Here is a 20,346-nt window from a genome sequence, read left to right on the forward strand (position 1 = left end):
GCGGCCCCGCAGTCCTCGAGTCGCCCGCTGGCGGCGGCGGCCCAGGGAGGCTGCGCGCTGGCCCGCCAGCTGCGCCCGGGCTCAGGTGCCCGTGGCTGCACGCGCCGCCCTCGTGCGGGGGGCCTTCAAGAGCTCGGCGGGGCCGAGGCTGCGGGGCGCCGCGTGCACGCCGCCGGCTCCTGACCCGTGTCTCCCCGTCTTCCCCGCTCTCGCGGCGCAGTGCCCGGGGCTCATGTCGGAGGAGTGTGGGAGGCCTGCAGCCCTGGCGGCCGGGAGGACCCGCAAAGGCGCCGGGGAAGAAGGACTGGTGAGTGGGGCGGCGGCCTACGGGGGACCCCCCAGCTCCTTGGGCAGGGCAGAACACGGGGCTGCGGGACTCCAGGGGTTTGCAGGTCTGGGTACCACAGGAAGCGGATGGGGAGAGTCGACAGCGCTTGGGGTGTCCCCCGTGGGTAGGTGAGACGTGGAAGGGAGGAGGGGTCTGCGGTCAGTGCTCTGCTGTTCCTGCAGGTGAACCCCGAGGGAGCCGGGGACGAGGACTCCTGCTCCTCCTCGGCCCCGCTTTCCCCGTCGTCCTCGCCCCAGTCCATGGCCTCGGGCTCCGTCTGCCCTCCAGGCAAGTGTGTGTGCAGCAGCTGCGGCCTGGAGATTGTGGACAAATACCTCCTCAAGGTAGGACTGGGGTGGAGGGCACGCGAGCCCCAGAGGGGCTCTGGGAAAAGGGCCCTACCCCGTGTCAGCCGAGGCGCCGTAGACCCTCTGAGCAAAGCAGTCCTCTCTAGGGCCCACAGCGAGGAGGGGAAAGTGGGGTTTACTTGTGAAACGGTATACTGTGTTACTGAGGGTTCCCCAGGTGTGTGCGGAGAGCTTGGGGAAGTGCCACCCGTGCTGAAACAGCTGTCACTTGTCAGGCCTTTTGTCTGTTTACCAAACCTAGACCTTCACTTATTTGAAAAGCCTGTACTCTCCAAACCGGTCCCTTCTCTCCAATATGTCCGCGTTGCTGTCTTCCTAGGATAGCACAGCCCAGGTCGGTATGTCAACCGCTTCAGCTCGACTCTTTCTATAACTACAAACGCTGTAAACTGACTAAAAGACCTTCTGTTTGGACCTGTTATTATCACCGCGGTCTCGCGTTTATTTACACATACCTGGAACCTTCCCAAAGCAAAAGTTCATATAAGGCTTTAGAAGCCGTTCCGGAACCTCCCAGATCCTGCTAAGCACAATGGTGTTAGGTCCTGCCAGTGCTGGGGGTGTTTGTAGGGTGCAAAGCCAAATAGGTGTAAAGTTGGGTGCACACACTAAGAGCCTCGGTTCAAGTGTTTCACAAGGTGGTTTCAGAGTTGACTGTCTTAATTCAATTTAACTTTTAAAATACTGTGCGCGGGGGTGGAAGGGTTTTGGAGTTTTTATTCTGTCAGGCTGCCATTGCAGGCAGGGTCTTGGTCCCATGTGTCTTCATCTTGGACGCATTGGGTTTCAATCGCTTTTTAAAAATCCACTATGTAAAATAATGTTTTCTTCTATACCAAATTAGTTGCAAACCAGCTCACTTTCCATCCTCCTCCCCAAACTTCAGCTTTCAGAAGGATTAATTATGGAGAGTAAAAGTTCAAAAAGTGAATTAGTGGGTTTAAGTTAACAACAACATTCAAAAGTTGCATTCTGGGTGGAATCGGGCTATTACTCTGGAGCCCAAATCACACACCAAAAAAGGCTTGGATGAGAAAGCATTCTTAAATGTCGTTGATTATTGAAGCTGACAGACTAACCTGTCTTTCTCTTTAAATCTGCATTTTTAAAACCCCATTTCCAATTTGCTACTTGGAAAACTATGAATATCACAAAACCATCCACTGCGACAAAATGAGCTTCTTGTTTTGAAGGTTCTCAGTAGCAGAGTCTTGAGCGTTTCTGAAACGGACTTGAGAAAACTTTAACACTTCCTGGCAGAGGTGATATAGAAACAGTTATTCAGTAAAATCTGAAGTTCTGCTGCAGATGCTAGCATTCATCTTGTATAATTTTATCGATTGCTTCTGTTTGTCTTCATATTATATAAAAATTACATCTAAATAGGCTATGCAAAGTTTCCTGTTGTACTTGGACAGGAGTCTACCTAGGAAGGTTTTCTACATACAACCAATAGTCTATTAGGCTTTATAAATTAATTGCATTTTGATACCACAGCATCATTTAGAAGCTCTAAAGTCTCAGCATCCTCACCCACAGTGAAAGCGCTAACTTCTTACTTTGAATCTAAACTTCTCACTGGTAAGAAGTATTTTGACCCAGTGCAGATCTATCCTTTGAGGCTATGCAAAAACACCATCCTGTGGGACAGGCGTAGAGTCAGACAGAGGGGTGAGCGGGAGTTACCTGCAGCTGTGGCCCCCTGCCAGCCCCTCCTGTCACCCTGGAGTGGTCGTAGCCTGGTGTTGAGCCTTGTTGGATGCTTACTAGTTCAGGGATAGTTTCCAGAAGGCTTTCCAGAATCCCCCCCCCCCCACACACACACACACTCCCTGGCAAAGACAGAGAATGTTAACGAGCTTTCTTTTGTTTTTCAAAAGAAACCCTGAGGAAAGGTGTCAAGTCAGGCAAGATGCCTGGCTTTTGTTGAGAGTTAGAGACCAGGACTCTATTTTAAAGCCTTGCCTTAGAGAACAAAACAAAAGTGTGGGTGCGACTGCAGTAAGGCCCTGAGCAGTGGACTTTCCAGGACACTTAGACTTTCCATATTGACTAGGAACAACTTGGGGGAAACCATGAGAAAGATGCATTTCTACTTCCAGGATGTCTTCATTTTAAGCCTATTAACTATGCTTTTTTAATATAGTGAATATTACATAGTTCTTCTGAAGAAAGACCCAGACCCAAACTTAAATTTCCATCAGAAATAAAACACTGCTTTGGGAAGAGGCCCATAACTCAATAGATAGCCCATTGTTTCCTTCAAAATGTCTTTTGTATCTCCGTCCTATCAGAGCTAAACACTCTGACCGGGAGTTACAAAGCACAAACTCAGTTAGTCCCTATGTCTGCTTAACCAGCACAGCCCAGTTCACATCTCCATTTGGAGGCTAAAGTTCAGTGCTTGGGGGGGGGGGGCAGTGACAGCTTCTAGCTGCATTGATGGTTTGTTTCCTGAATTGATGATATTCCCTGTTCCTGTCAGTCTAGACCGCCTGCTCTATTAAATACAGTCCTGCCTCACAGTCCAAATGAACACTGGGCATATATATGGAGTATATATTGAAGTACAAATGAACATATTTCCTGGGTGCTTATGATACAGATCCCTTCCTTTCTCCAGAAGCTAGATCCTTCCATAGCTTACCAACACCCTCCTCCCGGGCACTTTGTTCTCTGTAGCTGTCTGTGTTAGAAGCAAGCATAGCATCATGGAGCCTCCTACCTTAGCGATTTCTGGTGTGTAAGGCAGGGAAGTGGACGGCTTGCTCTCTCAACTAGGGTATTTTACTAGACATTTTCTGTCTTTGTCATTCCTCTGGATGGTACACAGCTGACAGTTGTTTGGCCAAAAAGTACATCGAAAAGGTTTGTATCTTGACTCCCATAACTGCCTGGTTTCATTGTAGAAAGGGTTAGAGCAAAGGTGAACACAGAGCCTGCGCATATGACTTCAGAATAAATGTTTTCTCTGTGTTCACAGAGGTTTGGTCAAGAAGGGAGGGAAAGAGAAAATGAATATTAAAGAAAATATGAAGGCTTCAAAGGGATAAAACAAATTTGAAATGTGCCCTATAGGAGTCTGGTTTCTTGTTGGAGTCTAGAAAGCAATATAGCCAGATGCCCGTCTTATCGGTGGGTGCTGGTTGGGAGCAGGAATCCTGAGCCTGTGTTCCAAGGCTAGCCTTTCCCTTCCTGCCCACACATCAGTGACTGGGACCCCTTAAGGTGGTGTAGACTGCTCACCCTCATTTCCCCTTGCAGGTAAATGACCTGTGTTGGCATGTCCGCTGTCTCTCCTGCAGCGTCTGCAGAACCTCCCTGGGAAGGCACACGAGCTGTTATATTAAAGACAAAGACATTTTCTGTAAACTCGATTACTTCAGGTATATCACTATTTTCATTTTAATAAACGCTTCAAGAAATTATTTTAAAAGACCTCTGTAACAGAACTTTTTGCATACAGTTTGATTATCAAATCCAATTACAATAATATATTTCAAAATATAGTTTTTGAGATCAGATCTTGCTATGTAGCCTAGGCTGGCCTCGAACTCACAATCTTTCTGTGTTGCCTCTCAAGTGCAGAGATTAGAGGCTTTAAGCGCCATGTTCAACGACTCAAAATTTGGGGGGAGGGGGAATAATTTGTATTAAAACTAAATTAGTGTTTGTTTGGTTTCTTTAGGAATGGGCTAAATGAAACTTCATTTTGGGTCATATTCCCATCCTAAGGATGAAAGTTTGGGGTATTCAAAACAGGGAATCTTGGGATCTGCAATTAGTGATGAAATAAATACATGATGGTAGCTGGGCACCTTGTTTGAAGTCAGTGGTGAAGTAAAATAGAAACATTCTGGGGAATTGCTCCCTGGTGATAAACCTCCAAGATCCCAGTCGTTCAGATAGCAATAATCGGCTGCAGTATTGAGAACAAACTATCCCACTATCATAAATACTACAAACTGAATTGTTCTGCCCTGCAGTCTTGCTTTTATTTTTATTTTTTGCCTAGTTCTTTATCTTAGGCTTGTGAGACTATATTTGTGCAAGATATTAAGTGTGGCCTTTCTCTCTCTGATCTCTCCATGGCAGTATAACTGTTAGGTGTCTTCCAGGACGTACTTCTCTGTGGAGAGTTGTCTAAAACTTACAATCCTTACTTTAAATGTGGTCATATCACTTCATTTGCACTCCTAAATAAGAAAAAGTTCATTGCAAAATTCTGCACAGCGAAGTTGGTAACACTTAGTACAATGTCAATGCCATTTCAAAAGTTATTACAGCGACTTTAGTGATGAAGTTGGATATAATACAAAGGTTATAGCACGTGGTCATATTGGAGTCTATTTTGTACAATGAAGTGATTTTATAATTGCCAAAAAATGTATGCTTCTCCCCTGAATTAGGCCATTTTTTTCTTTATTTTTCCTTCAGTTTTTTAAGACAGGGTTTCTCTGTGTAGTCCTGGAACTCATTCTGTAGAACAGGCTGTTTTCAAACTCACAAAGATCCACCTGCATCTGTCTCCCAAGTGCTGGGATTAAAGGTGTATACCACCACTGCCTTGCCAGAACTGTGCCAATTAATTCATCGGCATTTCAAATTACCGCATGTTAATCACCCTTTGAAATTGTTTTTTTTTAAAAAGTTTATTAAAATCTATCTCTTTAGGATTTTGTGTGTATATGTTCTGAAGTTAATTTTTAGAATTCAATGCTCCAATTAAATTGATAATACTTTTAAAGATGGGTCCCTGGGTAGACAAAGGCAGATGTGCTAACTTTGTTTACCAGGGACTGATGGGAGACAGAGGAGGGCATCTAATCACGATGGCAGGGAGGGGGAAAAAATCCCTTTACCTCTGGTATCTTTCTGAGAACGCCTCCAGATCTTTCTGGAAGTTGTAGACACTATTTCCACTTTTCGAGGCTGGCAGTGCGGTCATTTGTCATGGCTGGAATGCTGCACACACCCCCTTGCCCTTCAGGGTTGTAGAACCTAGATTCTGTGCATTCTCTGATAACTTCTAATTTAAATATGTTTGTATCCACTTGTACCCCTAGTCATCTCAGTCGGGATGTGTGCTTGTTTCTGGTGCTGGAGACTGAACCCAGTATGTAGGCTCAGTACACATGCCATCATGAGCTCCACCCGTCCGCTCAACTAGATTTTAGTTGATCGGTGTTTCTATGTTCAGTTAGTGTGGTTTTGCCCTTTGAGGTTCTCAACCCTGAGTGTGTATGTGTGACTGATCATGAGTATTTGGAATCTCTAACATATAAATGCCTTAACACGTGACACAATAAAATGGCTATTCAGAGTCCTCATCTCAATTATTTTAATAGAAAACTCACCTTCCTCGCCATTCCCGATTGAGGCAGTTTTGGTTTCAAAACAGATTTGAATTGTGACCCTGTCTCAACTGCCTCCTACGCTGAGAAAAGAGAATCAATGCCTGTTTTCACTTTCCCCATACTCACATACTTACACCCCTCCAAAGAGCGTGATGACGGGTCAGTGTACAGTGGCCGGGCACATGTGCACCTCACCATGCCTCCTCCCTGTGTGCTGCAGGCGCTATGGGACACGCTGTTCCCGCTGCGGGAGGCACATCCACTCTACTGACTGGGTCCGCAGGGCCAAGGGCAACGTGTATCACTTGGCCTGCTTTGCCTGCTTTTCTTGTAAGCGGCAGCTGTCCACTGGAGAGGAGTTCGCCTTGGTGGAAGAGAAAGTTCTCTGCAGGATGCATTTCGACTGCATGCTGGATAATTTAAAAAGGGAAGTGGAGAATGGTAAGTGGGACTTCCAAACACCTTTGAGTCTGTGGGACGGTAAGCGGAGAGATGAACATGGATTCTGGGGTGTTTTATAAAAGAGGTAACAGTCACGAAGTCCACAGGGCTGCCAGGAAGGAGCTCCATCTGTTGCTTTGTGGACAAGGGGTGGCTTTTGTGAGTTCCACACTGTACTGTGTCTGTGGAAGCAGCCGGAGTCTGGGTTCAGCTTTATTTCTGTGTATTTGCGTTCCTGACGTGGACCTGCGATGTGTGCTTTCACTACATTTCACATAGAGTGTGCAAGGCTACAAACAGACCATCTCTTACAGTCTATTTGCAACACGTTTTTAAGACTTTACAAATATAAAAGATGTGCGTGGCACCGCAAGCAGCCAAGGTGTGTCAGGGAACTGTCACTGTGCAGACGTGTGGACCCATCTGAGTTACCAACGGGGTGGTTTGTTTCTTAAACCGCAGGTAACGGGATTAGTGTGGAAGGAGCCCTGCTCACAGAACAAGATGTCAATCATCCAAAGCCAGCCAAAAGAGCCCGGACCAGCTTCACAGCCGATCAACTCCAGGTAGACATGACAATACAGTGGTGGTTTCTCAAACTCTTTCCCCACAAAAGATTTTTTTTTTTTTCCGAAACAAAATCGAAAGCCATCTCCATGCTGCCGGTGAATATTGTTTGCTGAAAGGTTGTCTTATACTCCCTAAAAGATCCAGCTCGATGAGACTAGAAATACATACTTACTGCCCTAAAAGGTCACGTGCTGCAGAGTCCAGTGGTAGCTTCGTATCTGTATGGTTTCTTTGGTATTGAGTTGAGGACATGGTGTTGTTCCTGAGAGCATCTATCTAAGGCAGACGTTTTTTTTACCTGTAGTGACAACAGCAGACTGGGCAGAAAGAGATGGCACCCAAGGCTGTGGGGCTCCGACGTGCTGCCATTTCAGTCAATTATGTGAGTTGTTTAATCTATAAAATTGTAGGGAGGAACAGAACCTGCCCAACAGAGATGAGAATCAAATGGTTGATCCGGTCATGAGGGGTGGAGGCAGTGACTCCATTGTCCCTGCTGAGGCTGACTCTGCCTTGAAAACAGATGGAATCGTTATCATACTTGTATGGGATGTGTTGTCTCATTTGTACCGACTCTCAAGAAAATACTCCGTGCTTTATATTTAAGTCTACATGTGATTCTTTCTGGAATTTTCCCGGATAGCGGTATTTTCTAAAAGATCCGTGTGGCCGAGGTATTTGTTTTGTGTTAAGATAAACGGCATTTACTGCACCTCTTCCATAGGTTGCTGGATGTGTTGCAGATGATAGCAACGTCAGGCCAGGACTGAGGCAGTTGCATCTTGTTAGCAACAGAAAGAAAAGCCGCTTCTAGTAGCCAGAGACTGGCCAGCAGTTTAGATTTCTACACTAGAAGGATTTCAAGAGTGGTATCTTAAAGAATGATTAGAGGGGTACCCTGGACATGGCCAGCATTCCGAAAGGATTTGGTAAATGGACCAAATGCTGTGTATTAAAATCTAGCTCCATTAAGAAGCAAACCCTGCATGTACACAATCGCTTGCTACTTAGGAGACATGAAGTCCATGACCTGTAATTAATATGTGAAAAATAATATGGTTGAGAGACTTGCCGTCGTTTGAGTCTTGTTGCTCAGATGCTCCTTGGGGTGTTGGAGAGAGTCACACACATGCAGCTGCTGATGTGGACTCTTGTCTAGGGTTTGCAAAGCACCCGGTCTACAGAAACAGGCCAGGTTAGACGGCATCTCAGTAGACACATATATCGGATCTGAAAGTGGTGGCTGGGACTTTGACAATCACAGGCTTCATAACTTGGATATGAAAATTCCTTACTAAAATTGTAACTGTAGAACTTCAAAGCCACGGTAGGTAGCTGTGCAATCTCTGCTGAGAAGATAATTACAGGAAAAAAAAAATAAGGTGGAATATTTGTGGGTGTTTTTGCGGGTCAAGTCCTATGGCAGGCGTCCTATTTATATTGTCAACTCCATGGCCAATCCCACAGGTTCTCAGTGTAGTCAGCCTCCTCAAGGGGCGCTGGAACCACCCGCAGAGGTAACCGGCTCAGGGATGGCAGAGGAGAGAGAGGTTCAGACAGACTCGTCCAGCCTCTGTGCTTTTTATGTGGTTTTGCCTCCCAGGAGACTGTGTTCTCCACCAGAACCCAGCAATACAGAGAGGAAAAATCCTGAATCTTGCAGACAGGCTTATAATTACAACTTACAATGTCGACAAAATACTTAAACCATGCATTGCTACATAAGAACATGACCTGAATCATTAGCTAAAAAAAAAAAAAAAAAAAGAAGAAAAAGAAAAAGATCAGAGTCGGGTTCTGCAGAGCATGGGCTCATTGATTCAGCATTCCATAGTATTGATCCTGTACCCAAGATAGTCAGAATAAATGAGGCACAATCCTTAGTTGCTCTAAAGAACAAGAAAGCTGGGGCAGCCACAGATTTAAAAGAAGAAAAACAACTTCCCCCACCCCCGATCATTTACTTTTACCAGATTATCTGATAAACCAGGTACTATATTCACCTTATCAAACTCCCACTTTTTGGGAAAACTGAATGTATTCAAATATTAACTTCAACAAAATAATAATAATAAAATCACCCGTGACCACTGAGTTGAGCCTGCCCATGTGGTGCTTGCTTTGGAGAGGAGCGTTAGCACAGGGCAACTAAATCCCGAAAATTCCATTTCGGAATCTCACAGAAAGAAGTTTCCAGTTCAGAGGGTGTGTCTACAGATGTATCTCAAATGTGGCCCCATTTCTCATTAAGAAGGGCACTCAAATTCCTGCTTGTGCCACGGTTAGCTCACAATAGCCAGCAATGTCGACATTGAACACACCAAGGTTGGCTCCTTCATGGATATGTTTCAGATCATATTGCTCAGATGCCAGTGCACACTCTGGACTTCTGGTAGACCTCTTGGTGTTAAAGTGCTGCCTCTGCAGGACTTCGCCATGACCATCCCAGAAAGACTTGGGAGGTGATATTCAGGAGCTTCAATGTCTGCAGAATAAGGGAAACTTAAGTAGAGACCCAAAGGGTCTTTTCTTTTCTCCTTTTTTCCCCCTTTTTCTTTGTGTGTGAGACTGAACACTAGCACTCACTATAGGAAGAACACAAACAGTGAGCACATCATTTTCTTAACACTATTCTAGTTCTAAGTGGCCAGGGTAGACTTAAGTTCCATTTCGTTTCTTGATGAACTGCCTTTACTAAATTTACTTTGGTTCTATTATTAAAACTTTTATTTTTAGAGGGATTTTTGCTCCTATTTAAACCAAATTATCAATAAGAAATTTAGTAGCAAATTCCCAAATACTGGTTCAGCTTTGTCTTTGTGAGAAATTAAAGATGTATTCGATTTACTTGCCATTGTGTCTCTGGGTGGTCATGCTTCAGGTCATGCTTCAGTCACCCCACCACACGCACAGCTACGGAAAAGCAGTCCCTCCAACAAGGAAGGGAAGGATAAAGGGAGATGGCAGACGCTTAGTTCATTTTGCCACTTTTTCAATAAGAAAAAGGCTAAGTTCTCTTTCCAATGAGTATATTGATACAGTATTGGATGGGACACGAGAAGTCTAGCACTTGATCCTAGAAGAGTTGCTAGCCAGGGGCATCTTTGCAGCCTCAGGATATTTCTAGCCTACAGCGGGCTTTTCTCTATCTCTCCATTTCCCTCATTGTTAAGGTTCCTTTTGTCACCAACTCTGAAGTGCACACCTCTGTGCAGGCAGAGAGTGTAGCACCCCCTGGGGGAAATATTCTTTCTCCTGGTCCCCTGGGCTCCCATTTTTTTTAAAGCAATCTGTTGGGCTACCTTCCAACATGTGAGGATGTGGCGGGGGGGGGGGGGATGTCAGGAACAGGCAGAGACTGCAGTTCACCTGCCTGGGGAGGGCTAGTAGGTGGGACAGAGGTTTACCTGTTCACTTCTGAGGGTCACAGGTAAGCACAGCCTACTAAATGCTATTATTCCTTATTAATTATTTTTATCTCACCCTCCCCTCAGCTGATTGACTTTGGGTAATAAAATTCAAGTGTATTACTTTTGATGACAGGCGATCACTGGCATTTTTGTATTTCTTCTTCTAGGAACTTTAAATCACCCCTACCCCCAAACACGGCCATATATGAATGTATGCATGCCACAGCTCTTCCACTGTGAGGTCAGCAGGGTGTCAGCAGGATGTCACAGCTAAACCTCTGTGCTCTGCTAAGGGCTGGTCGCCTGGACCAACGGATGTGTCTCCTCTTAAGATCTCAGAGGTGGCTTCATGCGGAGCGAATGCCCCTCCACACACAACAGTGGCATGACCGCAGTGCCGTAACATCCATGTCCACAGCAGAGCATCAGCCAAAGCTGTTAGAGGCCCTGAGGCTGCTCAGACCCACAGAGGCCAGAGATAAAGGCGGCGGGCGTGGTTTGTATTCTGAGCTTCCAGTGCAGGACTACTTCTCAAAATGAGAAGCCGAGTGCAGGAGACTCGTATTCTGTGTATTTTATCTGTGAGTTCTGAGACTGGATGGAAGAAAGGTGACATCTCTAATGGCATAGTTGGGAGGCAGCGGTCCATCCTGCAGTGGTTTTATTGATTTATAACGTGAGCCACTCTTTCATTTGCTCTCAGCTGCACTGACTCGGGTCGTAAATACATGTCATGTTGTCATTGTGTGTCTTATCTGTTCCGTCATAAAACACCAAAGATCAGGCTGTTAACATTGCTCCCAACATTTGTTTTTAAAAACAACCACAGGTTATGCAAGCACAGTTCGCTCAGGACAACAACCCAGACGCACAGACCCTCCAGAAACTGGCAGAAAGGACGGGCTTAAGCAGGCGTGTCATACAGGTGAGAGTCATACACGTACATGAAGAGATGCAAGAAATTCTGCGTCTGACTCTGGGTGTGGATGCTGCTCTGTTGTGACAAAACCTCAGAATGTCAGATCCCTCTTCAGGTCCTCCCCACTGAGCCTATTTTGTAAAAGCGTGTGTGACAAAGACTTTCCTGGGAAGACACAGCCCACAAGTCTGCTCACTACAGATCAAAGTGTGAAAACACCCACGTCCAGTATGGTGAACTGGTGAGCTTTATTGGGTTTCGGGCAGAAATGACTTAAAGACAGCTGCCTCACCAAGGCCCACCCCAGCACAGGTGACAGCTCTCAAAAGCTGGGAACCTGGAGCACCCTGCACAGCCCACACCAGCTCAGCTGGTTGGAGAGTGTCCTTCCCTGGTGCCTCAGGTTGGTCTAAACCTCTTTGAGCAGCTCAGCAGGGTGGTTCCTGCTTTTTCCAGGCAGCAGATCTGGTCTCTGTGTTATGCTCAGCCTTTATTGTCTATTCTGGCAGAGAGGGGCCTAGTGAATCTGGTCAAATTCAGGGACTTCCTGAAGCTATTTCCAGTTGTTTACCTTCCTGCTCAAGGAGCTTCCTGCAGGATGGAGTGTTTCAATTGCAGAGGAAATTGTTAAAGGACAGCCCGACTTTGGCTTCCCTGGACTGGGCTACCATTTGTCCGTGACTGTCCATCTTTATTCAGATAGCTCTGAGACCCTTGGGTTGAGGAATGGTGTTGTTCTGAGCCCTCCCTTCCTGGCTCCTTCCCCTCCCCATCTCGCCCCACCCCCTCTTTCTGCCCAACCCTCCACAGGATGATAGTGGCCTTTACTAAAGATCCAGGGAGAAGGGGTGACTTGAGCAAAGCTAGGGAAGAGTGGGTTGTCGCCAAACATCTTATACCATAGAATTCGTGTGGAAAGTCGGGGAAATTGTTGGAGTTGCCCCCTTTGTGGAAGGAAGCCATGATAGATGATTGAGAAAAAGGTCAAACTGACAAAACATGGGGGAAGTGGAGCAGGGATTTCGGCTCTGGTGACCAGGAAACTAGAGGGAGGTTTTTGTTTTTGTTTGTTCTTGTTTTTTTAAGAGACTTGACTGCAGTGTGGGCCTATAACTAAATTCCAGAAACATTTTTACTAATTGCATAATGATGGCACCTACTGACTGCTAACGAGGCAAGAGAGCAGCCCCGAGACTGCACCAGAGGAGCAGAAGGGAGGGTCATTGCTCAGTTAGAAGTTCAGGTTCTCCTGGGAAGGGCGCCTGGGAACCAGGAGCCGGAAAAAAGCTCCTTGGCTGTTGGGAGGGGGATGCAGTCACCTTTACCTGTGCTAGCTGTGCGGTGTTGGTCGTGACCGACTGTGTGAACAGTGTTTGGAGGGACGGACAGGCGTCAAAGGACTGGTCCCTTGGAATTGGGTGGATCCTTCACAATCTGAGTGAGTGTAAGGAACAGAGGAGGTTCCTGAGCTGGAGGACAGGGTTGCAGAGGTTATCTGGATGGAGGGAGCCTGGCAGCACCCTGCCTGGAGAAGCAGCAGAGGGTCTGAAGACATTACCTCATCAAAGAGGTGACTGCCTGAGCAGAGAGTGGTGTAGAGAGACTAGGGACATGGGATATCATTTAAAGGAATCGTTGAGTTGGTTTTTTGTTTGTTTGTTTTTTTAATGAATGGCACTAATCATAACCAGCAAAAACTATATTTGACCTGGGGTCACAGTTTCCTTTTTGGTACACATGTGTCATTGCATGGAGTTGATCCTTAGGTGCTTATTCTCTGGGAAGCAGGAAGTGTTTGCCATAAACAAGTAAACTCTGCTTTTGGGACACCCTAGGAAGAGGCAGCATCTCTCTAAAGATGGCGTCCAGCAGCTCCTGGTGACTGCAGTGTGCCATGTGTAAGGCGCCCTTAGGAGGCAGGTCCTGTATCTTCTGCACTGGTCACATGTTCAGAATACTAACTTGATTTTTTTTTTTTTTTACAAAAGCACTAACAAGAGATCAGTTCAAAAGGAGTGCTTAAAAGATCTAGAAGTCTTACAGTGTTAAAGGCAATAAGTATGAGGCAGACATGACAAGGGGTGGGGGGCTTCTTCAAATATCTGTGCATAGCCATCCTGGGAAGGGTGGATGGAAAGGAATGGTTGACCTCATCACGAACTTTCTTCGTGATAGGCTGTGTGTCATGGTGTTGTTGATGCTACTGAAGGCAGTGGGCAGTAACGTTTCCTTGTGGCTAGTTTGGACTCCATGGTATGGAGGATGCCTCCTAATTTCAGACCACTCATTGTGCAGTGGAGGCAAGAAGTTCAGATTTGTAACCGTTATGAGTCTAGCAAAGGAGACGGCATGGTCTTCCCAGTGTGGTTATTATTGAAGGATAACGACCCAAGAGAGGCATCTGCCAGGCTGTTTCCGGGCTTTATTTAGGTCACCATGTGCAAGTCAGATTGCTCTCCAGCATTAGCACAGAAATCTCATATTGTCGGATTGGAACTTTAGTATGTGTAGCTTGAATGTTGGATGTTCTTGACGTGATGGCAGCTGACTCCTGGTGTCACAGGTGTGTGACTCCTGGTGTCAGAGGTAGCATACAGCCCCTCAGCAGTGGGGAACATTGTGTCTTCTCGGAATGGCGGCCTGTGCCGTTACAGTGCCTGTGGATGGATCTGGCACTGGAGACTTTGGGTGTGGTCTCCAGAGAACAAGAGAGGACACTGTGACCCCGCCCTGTTTTTCCTGGTGTGTACCCACCTCTCCACCGAGGGACCTTCCATGCACCTTCTCCAGTCACCTGTTCAGGCTGTACAGCTATGAGTGATAAAGTTGGCTCCCTTGATTTGAGTTGATGGCTGCACAGCCCTCGGGTTTTGAGTCCTAAGGGGCAGGGTATGTCTTTGAAACCTGGCCAGCTTTTATCCCCTTATAAGATCTTTGCACCTTCTCTCTCTTCTCTCTTGCCATGAAGCTCCACTCAGGGCCCTGGACATAGATAATATTGCGGACCCTTCCCTGTCCTGGACCTTCTAGATGCCAAAATGCTTGAAGGGTTTTTTTTTTCCACTTTCTTTTCTCATGTTTCCAGTGACACAATTTGTTTGGAATGTGGTGACCGTGTGTGTGTGTGTGTGTGTGTGTGTAATTGTACCCAGGGCTGTGTGTATGTTAGGCAGGCATTCCACAATTGAGCTATATACTTTAGCATGTGATAGCATATTTTAATAGTTGCCTTTCATGGCAGAGTCCACACACAGAGAGACTGGCTTCTGGGTGTGTGCTGTCAGTCAGGGCTTGGGTTCACAGATCTGGATTTAAGCCTCATCCGTCTGGAATTGCTTCACCTCTGCTATAGAATGGACAGCAGAATGGTCGGCACTTTGCTTTTTGTGAGGTCTTACAAGACGAATGTGTTTGTAGTTCATTCTGCTTTAAATACAACTAGTTTGTTCTTATTATAGACTTGACATTAGCGTGCTTCTCAGGGAGCAGCCTAGGTATTCACTGAGAGAGTGGACGCAGCAGGCTAAATGTGACTGGGATGGCTCAATCAAGAACCTTGGAGAAAGCTGTGAGTTCCCAGTAGGGATTTTCCTAATGTGAACCAGCTTTGAAATGCGTCCAGCAGGTGTCGAAGAATATAACCGTACTTTCTTTTTAAGTTCTGATTGAAAGCACTTTCCTGTCTTCTGTTCTTTCCAAATGTGAATAGTAAAACTGGGGATACTTTCCCAGGATTCTCAGGACTTCACCTGTTTTTAAAAGGTACTTTTAAAAAACAACATAGACTAGACGGTTAAGTACATCCCCAGAGACTATTAGCTGAGAAAAAAAAGACGATTGTTATAATACTTGAACTAAAATTTTTCTCCAGTCAGTGGACATTTTAAATTTTTAAAACTTTTTTCTAACTTATTTATTTTATATGCATTGGTGTTTTTGCTTTCATATATGTCCCTGTGAATATGTTGGATCCTGTGGACCTGGAGTCACAAACAGTTGTGAGCTGCCATGTGGGTGCTGGGAATTGAACCCTGGTCCTCTGGAAGATCAGCCAGTACTCTTAACCACTGAGCCATCGCTCCAGTCCCTGACATTTTAAAATTTTTTGAGGCAGGATCTTGTATAGCCCAGACTGGTCCCTAGGTTGTCATGTAGCCGAAGAGGCAGGATCTTGCATAGCCCAGACTTGCCACGTATCCAAAAATGACCTTGAATTTAGGATCTATCTGCCGCCTCCTCTCAAGTGCTGCTGGGATTACAGGCATGCACCACTGCATCCGGTTTCTATGGCGTGGGGGTAGAAACCAGGGGCCTCAGAAGAGCCTCTCAGCTCTGCCTGCAGACTTTCAGAAGGTTTGTTTCTGGGGATGTGTGGTGATGACTTGTGCCACGGATCAGAAGGCAGTGCATGACCTCACAGCCTCCTCCTTCTCCCCGTCAGGTATGGTTCCAGAACTGCAGAGCCCGCCACAAGAAACACGTCAGTCCAAATCACTCCTCCTCTGCCCCAGTCACAGCGGTGCCCCCTTCCAGGCTGTCTCCACCCATGCTGGAAGAAATGGCTTATTCTGCCTACGTGCCCCAGGATGGGACGATGCTGACCGCGCTGCATACTTACATGGATGGTAGGTAGCGCAGCGCCTCGCGGCTGGTAATGTCTAGGATGGGATTGCTGATCTCGGTCACAGCTTTGAGAGATTACCTCAGCAATGGCTGAGAAACATTATAGAGTACAGCAGACAGCAAAGCCATCCGCCTGTTAGCGTAATGCTCTGTGGTTGAGCGGCAGATATTAATGATGACTTCGTACTTGGTTCTTACTGGCAACATTTTTTTGTTTCTTTTCTTCATTTTCTCTAAATTTCCTTTGTTTTTATTTTATATGTATGAGTGTTGTCTGCATGTATGTCTGTGTACCACATGCGTAAAGTAACCTCAGAGGCCAGGAGAGGATGTCAGACCTCCTGGAACCGGAGTTACAGAGGGGCTGTGAACTCCCATGTGGGTGCTAGGAATTGAACTTCTGTCCTCTGGAAGAGCAGCCAGTGCTTTTAACTGGGGATCCATCTCTCTAGCCCCCTTTGTTTTGTTTTTAACTGGATACCTATTTAAATATTTTAATTTTCTATGGTCAGAGAAGGTAATCGACTCATATCTCTGCACTGGAGTTTTTTTTTTCTTCTACTTTTTATTGAAGTAAGTCATACATGTAGAAAACACACTTAGGTGCTGGGCTCGACTCACCTCTGGGCGTCCTCTAAAAATGGCACCTGATGAAGGAGCAGCATCAGAGGTTTGTTTGCTTCTGCAAAATTGATCATTGCTCAAAAGTCATAATTTTTATTTTTAAAATATGTATAATATACATATGTGTATGTATGTACATATATACATACATACATGTATATGTATGTATATATACATATATATATGTATTTTTGTTCATGTGTATGGTGCACGTGTGCTGCCATGGCACACATGTAGAGGTCAGAGGGCAATTTTCAGGAGTCAGTTACACCCTCTTATCCCTGAGGGTCCTAGGGATTGAACGCAGGTTGTCAAGCTTGACAGCAACTGTTCTCTGCTTCTTGTGACTTCATGGGAACTGAACCAGGCGGTGCGATCTTGAATCTCTCTCTTCTGCTTCCGTGGAGTGTGAGAGTCATCCGTGTTGCTGACTTATTGTACAGTATTGCACTCACATCTATTTTACGGCCGATAGCCTTTTGTGTTCCAGTCTGGGTATTTTTGGAACAGGCTGCTGCGGGTTCAGACTTCTAGCTGATATACATGTGGGTTGTGTGTGATGCTCTGCAGTCAGACCGGCTTGCAGCACGTGAGTGCAACAGGCGCTTCTGTGGCCGCCAGCACCGAGCGTGCTGTCCCTCCTTCATCCTGACCAGTCTGGTGGCAGTGTAGTTCCATCTCATGTGTACCAGCATCTTCTCACAGCTGACAAGATGCCCTCCCCCTTGGATATCTGTTTACCCCGTGAAGACCCTGTGCCTGTATTTGGCTACTGACCTGATCTTTCTGATTACAATCGACACATAAAGCCTTTCGATAAGTGCAAGTGTTGAAAGTATCTTCTACTTAGAGGTTTTACCAAGTGGTTTGGTGTCTTGTTAAGTGGACCTCTCGGTGTCCTTTAAAAATTATTTAGCTGATTGTGGTGGCAAAGATCTTAATCCCACCTTTAAGGAAGAGGTAGAGGCAGGTGACTCTCTTGTGTCCGAGGCAAGCCTGGTCTACAGAGTGTTCTGGGACAGCCAGAGTTACAGAGTGAGACCCTGCCACAAAGATTACTTTGAGCCAGTGATGATTTCTTACATTGTAACTTTCTGGCCTTGCATTTTTTAGTGTATTTCCTTCCAATTCATCTTCGAGGTCACAAATTCTCTGCATATATGAGAGCATAAACCCCACCCACTGGCTTCTTCCTCAGTTGCTGATTCTCAGTGGAGCACCCTCATCTCTGTTGCTGTCTGCCTGCTTGCTTGGCACTTCTTTCCTGCCTTCAGCAGTTGCACTGCCCATGCTCATGTTTGCTGGCTCCAGCATCTGCGTCCTTTCTGCAGCTTCTCTGATGTTTCCCCTCTGTCTTTAGCTGAGCCTGCTCTTATTATCAACCAGCCCCTCCCCCTCCGAAAAACTCAAACAAAAAGCCCCAAAACAGAAAACAAAACCCTAAACCCACTCCATTTCAGATTTTGGGTAAGAAATAAATAATTTGGGGTTCTGGATGATACCTTTCATCAGAGACAACTGTGGTTTCCTGTGGTACGAAGCTGGGCTACAGGAAATCACCTCAAGTCCCCGTCAGTCCCCGTCAGTCCTTAGGAGGCTAGTTCAATTCTGGCCCGCTCTTCCTTGACTTTGGAATCCCAAGTGAGGGCCTGTGTGTTGTGTGATTTGTTTCCCCACTGCCCTGCCAAAGTCTGACTTCCAAACGAGCTGCTCAGATCTCGGTCCGGCAGGCAGATGCTCAGATCTCGGTCCGGCAGGCAGACATCCCTCATGTGTTAAATCTGTCACTGTCTTTGGACCAAGAAGCTCATTTTCTTCCTTTCCTCTCTGGGTCTGGACTTCAAAACTTCCTACTACGTGGGTGTCTTTTAAATGTCCTCCTAGCGTGTGATCCAGTCCCTGTCCGGCTCTCCCAGTGCTCTCAGAGTGGGAGGTTGACTTGAAGTCTTTGCCAAAAGCAGAATCTTAAGTTTTGGTTAAACAAACAAACAATACCACTCTGCCATTTAGTTATGCTGCTCTGGGAACTGTGTGTGTTCTGTGAGAGACCGCTGTCCTAGCTGAGACAAACATATTTAGATGCTAGCTGAACATGTGGGTTCTTGCGTGTAACCCCAGTACCCGGAGACTACGGCCAAGGAAGGAAAACCTTGAGGTGCAGCTCAGGGAGAATGCAACTGACTGCTCCCAGGGAAAATCCGGGTACACCCCTCCCCGAACACCTGCACAGGGAGCGCTCTCTCTGTAGGAGCTGCACACCATGGCTTTCTCAGTTGCAGGGTGAGGTACGGTGAATGGGAGAGAGTTGGAAAACACCTCCATGCCCAAAGCTTGTGTCTCCTTGCTAAAGACGAGTCAATGGGCCGCTGCTTATATCTGATGCCAGATACCACATAGAACTAATGCCCACATCTGAGACAGTGATAAAGACACCTTGCCTTTGTTTAAATCACGATCGGTCACCCTAAAGAACTGATGCCCACGTCTCTTTTCTATTTTGTAGCTCACCAGCAACTCCTGGACTCCAGCCCTTGTTACCCTATACAATGACTCAGCTGCCAATAAGTCATACCTAATTCCTTTTTTCAGGGATAGAAATGATTGAGGATATAAATTTGTCATTTATTATGTATAAAATACCATTGAAAAGATATTAATGTTAATTTTTTTATTTAACATTTAAAACATTTCAAACATCCTTTCGCTGCCCAGGTATGTATCTGTAGTTGGCCTGCAAGACACTTTTATTAATTCTTCATTTTGTTTTTTTGTAAAACTTATGTTTACAAGAAGAAAACAAGTCAAAACATTTTTTTGTGTGTTGTCTGGAAATAGTTGGCTCTAGCGTGTATCTGTTAATTTATTTGTTATCAAAAGAGCACTTTGCCTAAAAGACTGGACTGACAATGTGCAAAATGTTTACAGCCCTTTGTGGAACTGTAGTTTCTCATGAGTTTGTACCTGTAAGTTATTGTCATAAATATTATCTGTATTTTTTTGTTATATACAACTTTATACCTTGAAGCTTGTATCTGTGAATTTGCAACTGAAGTTTATTTTGCCAGTGTTTTCGGGATGAGCTGAAGGCGCGTTGGTCGGTCGTAGCATGCCTTGCACACCCAAGGCGGTGTCTGCTCATGGGGAGCCCTAGCTGTAAATAACACTCTAGTTTACGAAGCCACCATCCTATTCATTAAACACTCTCCACCCTTGTGAAAGCTGCGGCGAGCTTGTCTTCTGTGTGTGCTGTCACCAGTGCGTTGCTCTTAGTCCTTTTTACAAAGCTGTTTTGCTTCGAGCAGGGTCATGAGTTGGTTTGATTGGGAAAGCCACCTGTAGACGACTGTAGCTGACAACAACAGACAACCCATGTGAAGACGTCGTTCTTGGCCTTTAATTGCTTTTAAACTAGCTAGTCAAATTCATGCGGCCTTAGAGGCAGAATGCCTTTCAGACCGACCGTTGGGATATTTCACTCTAGACATGAAATCTAGGCATAACATATATTTCTTCGGAGTTTTGTTTAAACAAACTGGGAGTATTGAGTATAGTCTCTAGAGCCAGGGCTCTGGGTTGTTTGTTTGTTTTCCAGGTGACTGCGCTGTAGGGGTTCTTAGTTCTAACCCCCAGGACTTTATCCTATGCCTAGGTAATAGAAGCTTCTCTCTGAGTTACAAAGGTGAACAGCAACAGCCCTCCACACTGT

The 20,346-nt window shown here is 45.8% G+C and overlaps 1 protein-coding gene across 1 annotated transcript; it reads left to right on the forward strand.

Moving 5' to 3' along the window:
• The first annotated feature begins 531 nt into the window (after positions 1–531).
• Positions 532–19,858, forward strand: Lhx8 (LIM homeobox 8). Its single transcript, XM_085677505.2, has 7 exons — positions 532–672; positions 3,961–4,082; positions 6,274–6,494; positions 6,957–7,060; positions 11,304–11,399; positions 15,835–16,018; positions 19,144–19,858. Exons 1-7 carry the CDS (start codon positions 589–591, stop codon positions 19,188–19,190), a joined length of 858 nt encoding a protein of 285 aa, XP_085533631.2. The 5' UTR covers positions 532–588; the 3' UTR covers positions 19,191–19,858.
• The last annotated feature ends 488 nt before the right edge of the window (positions 19,859–20,346 follow it).

Source organism: Myodes glareolus, chromosome 17, assembly GCF_982192425.1.
Source record: "Myodes glareolus chromosome 17, mMyoGla1.1, whole genome shotgun sequence".
NCBI classification, from domain to species: Eukaryota; Metazoa; Chordata; class Mammalia; order Rodentia; family Cricetidae; genus Myodes; species Myodes glareolus.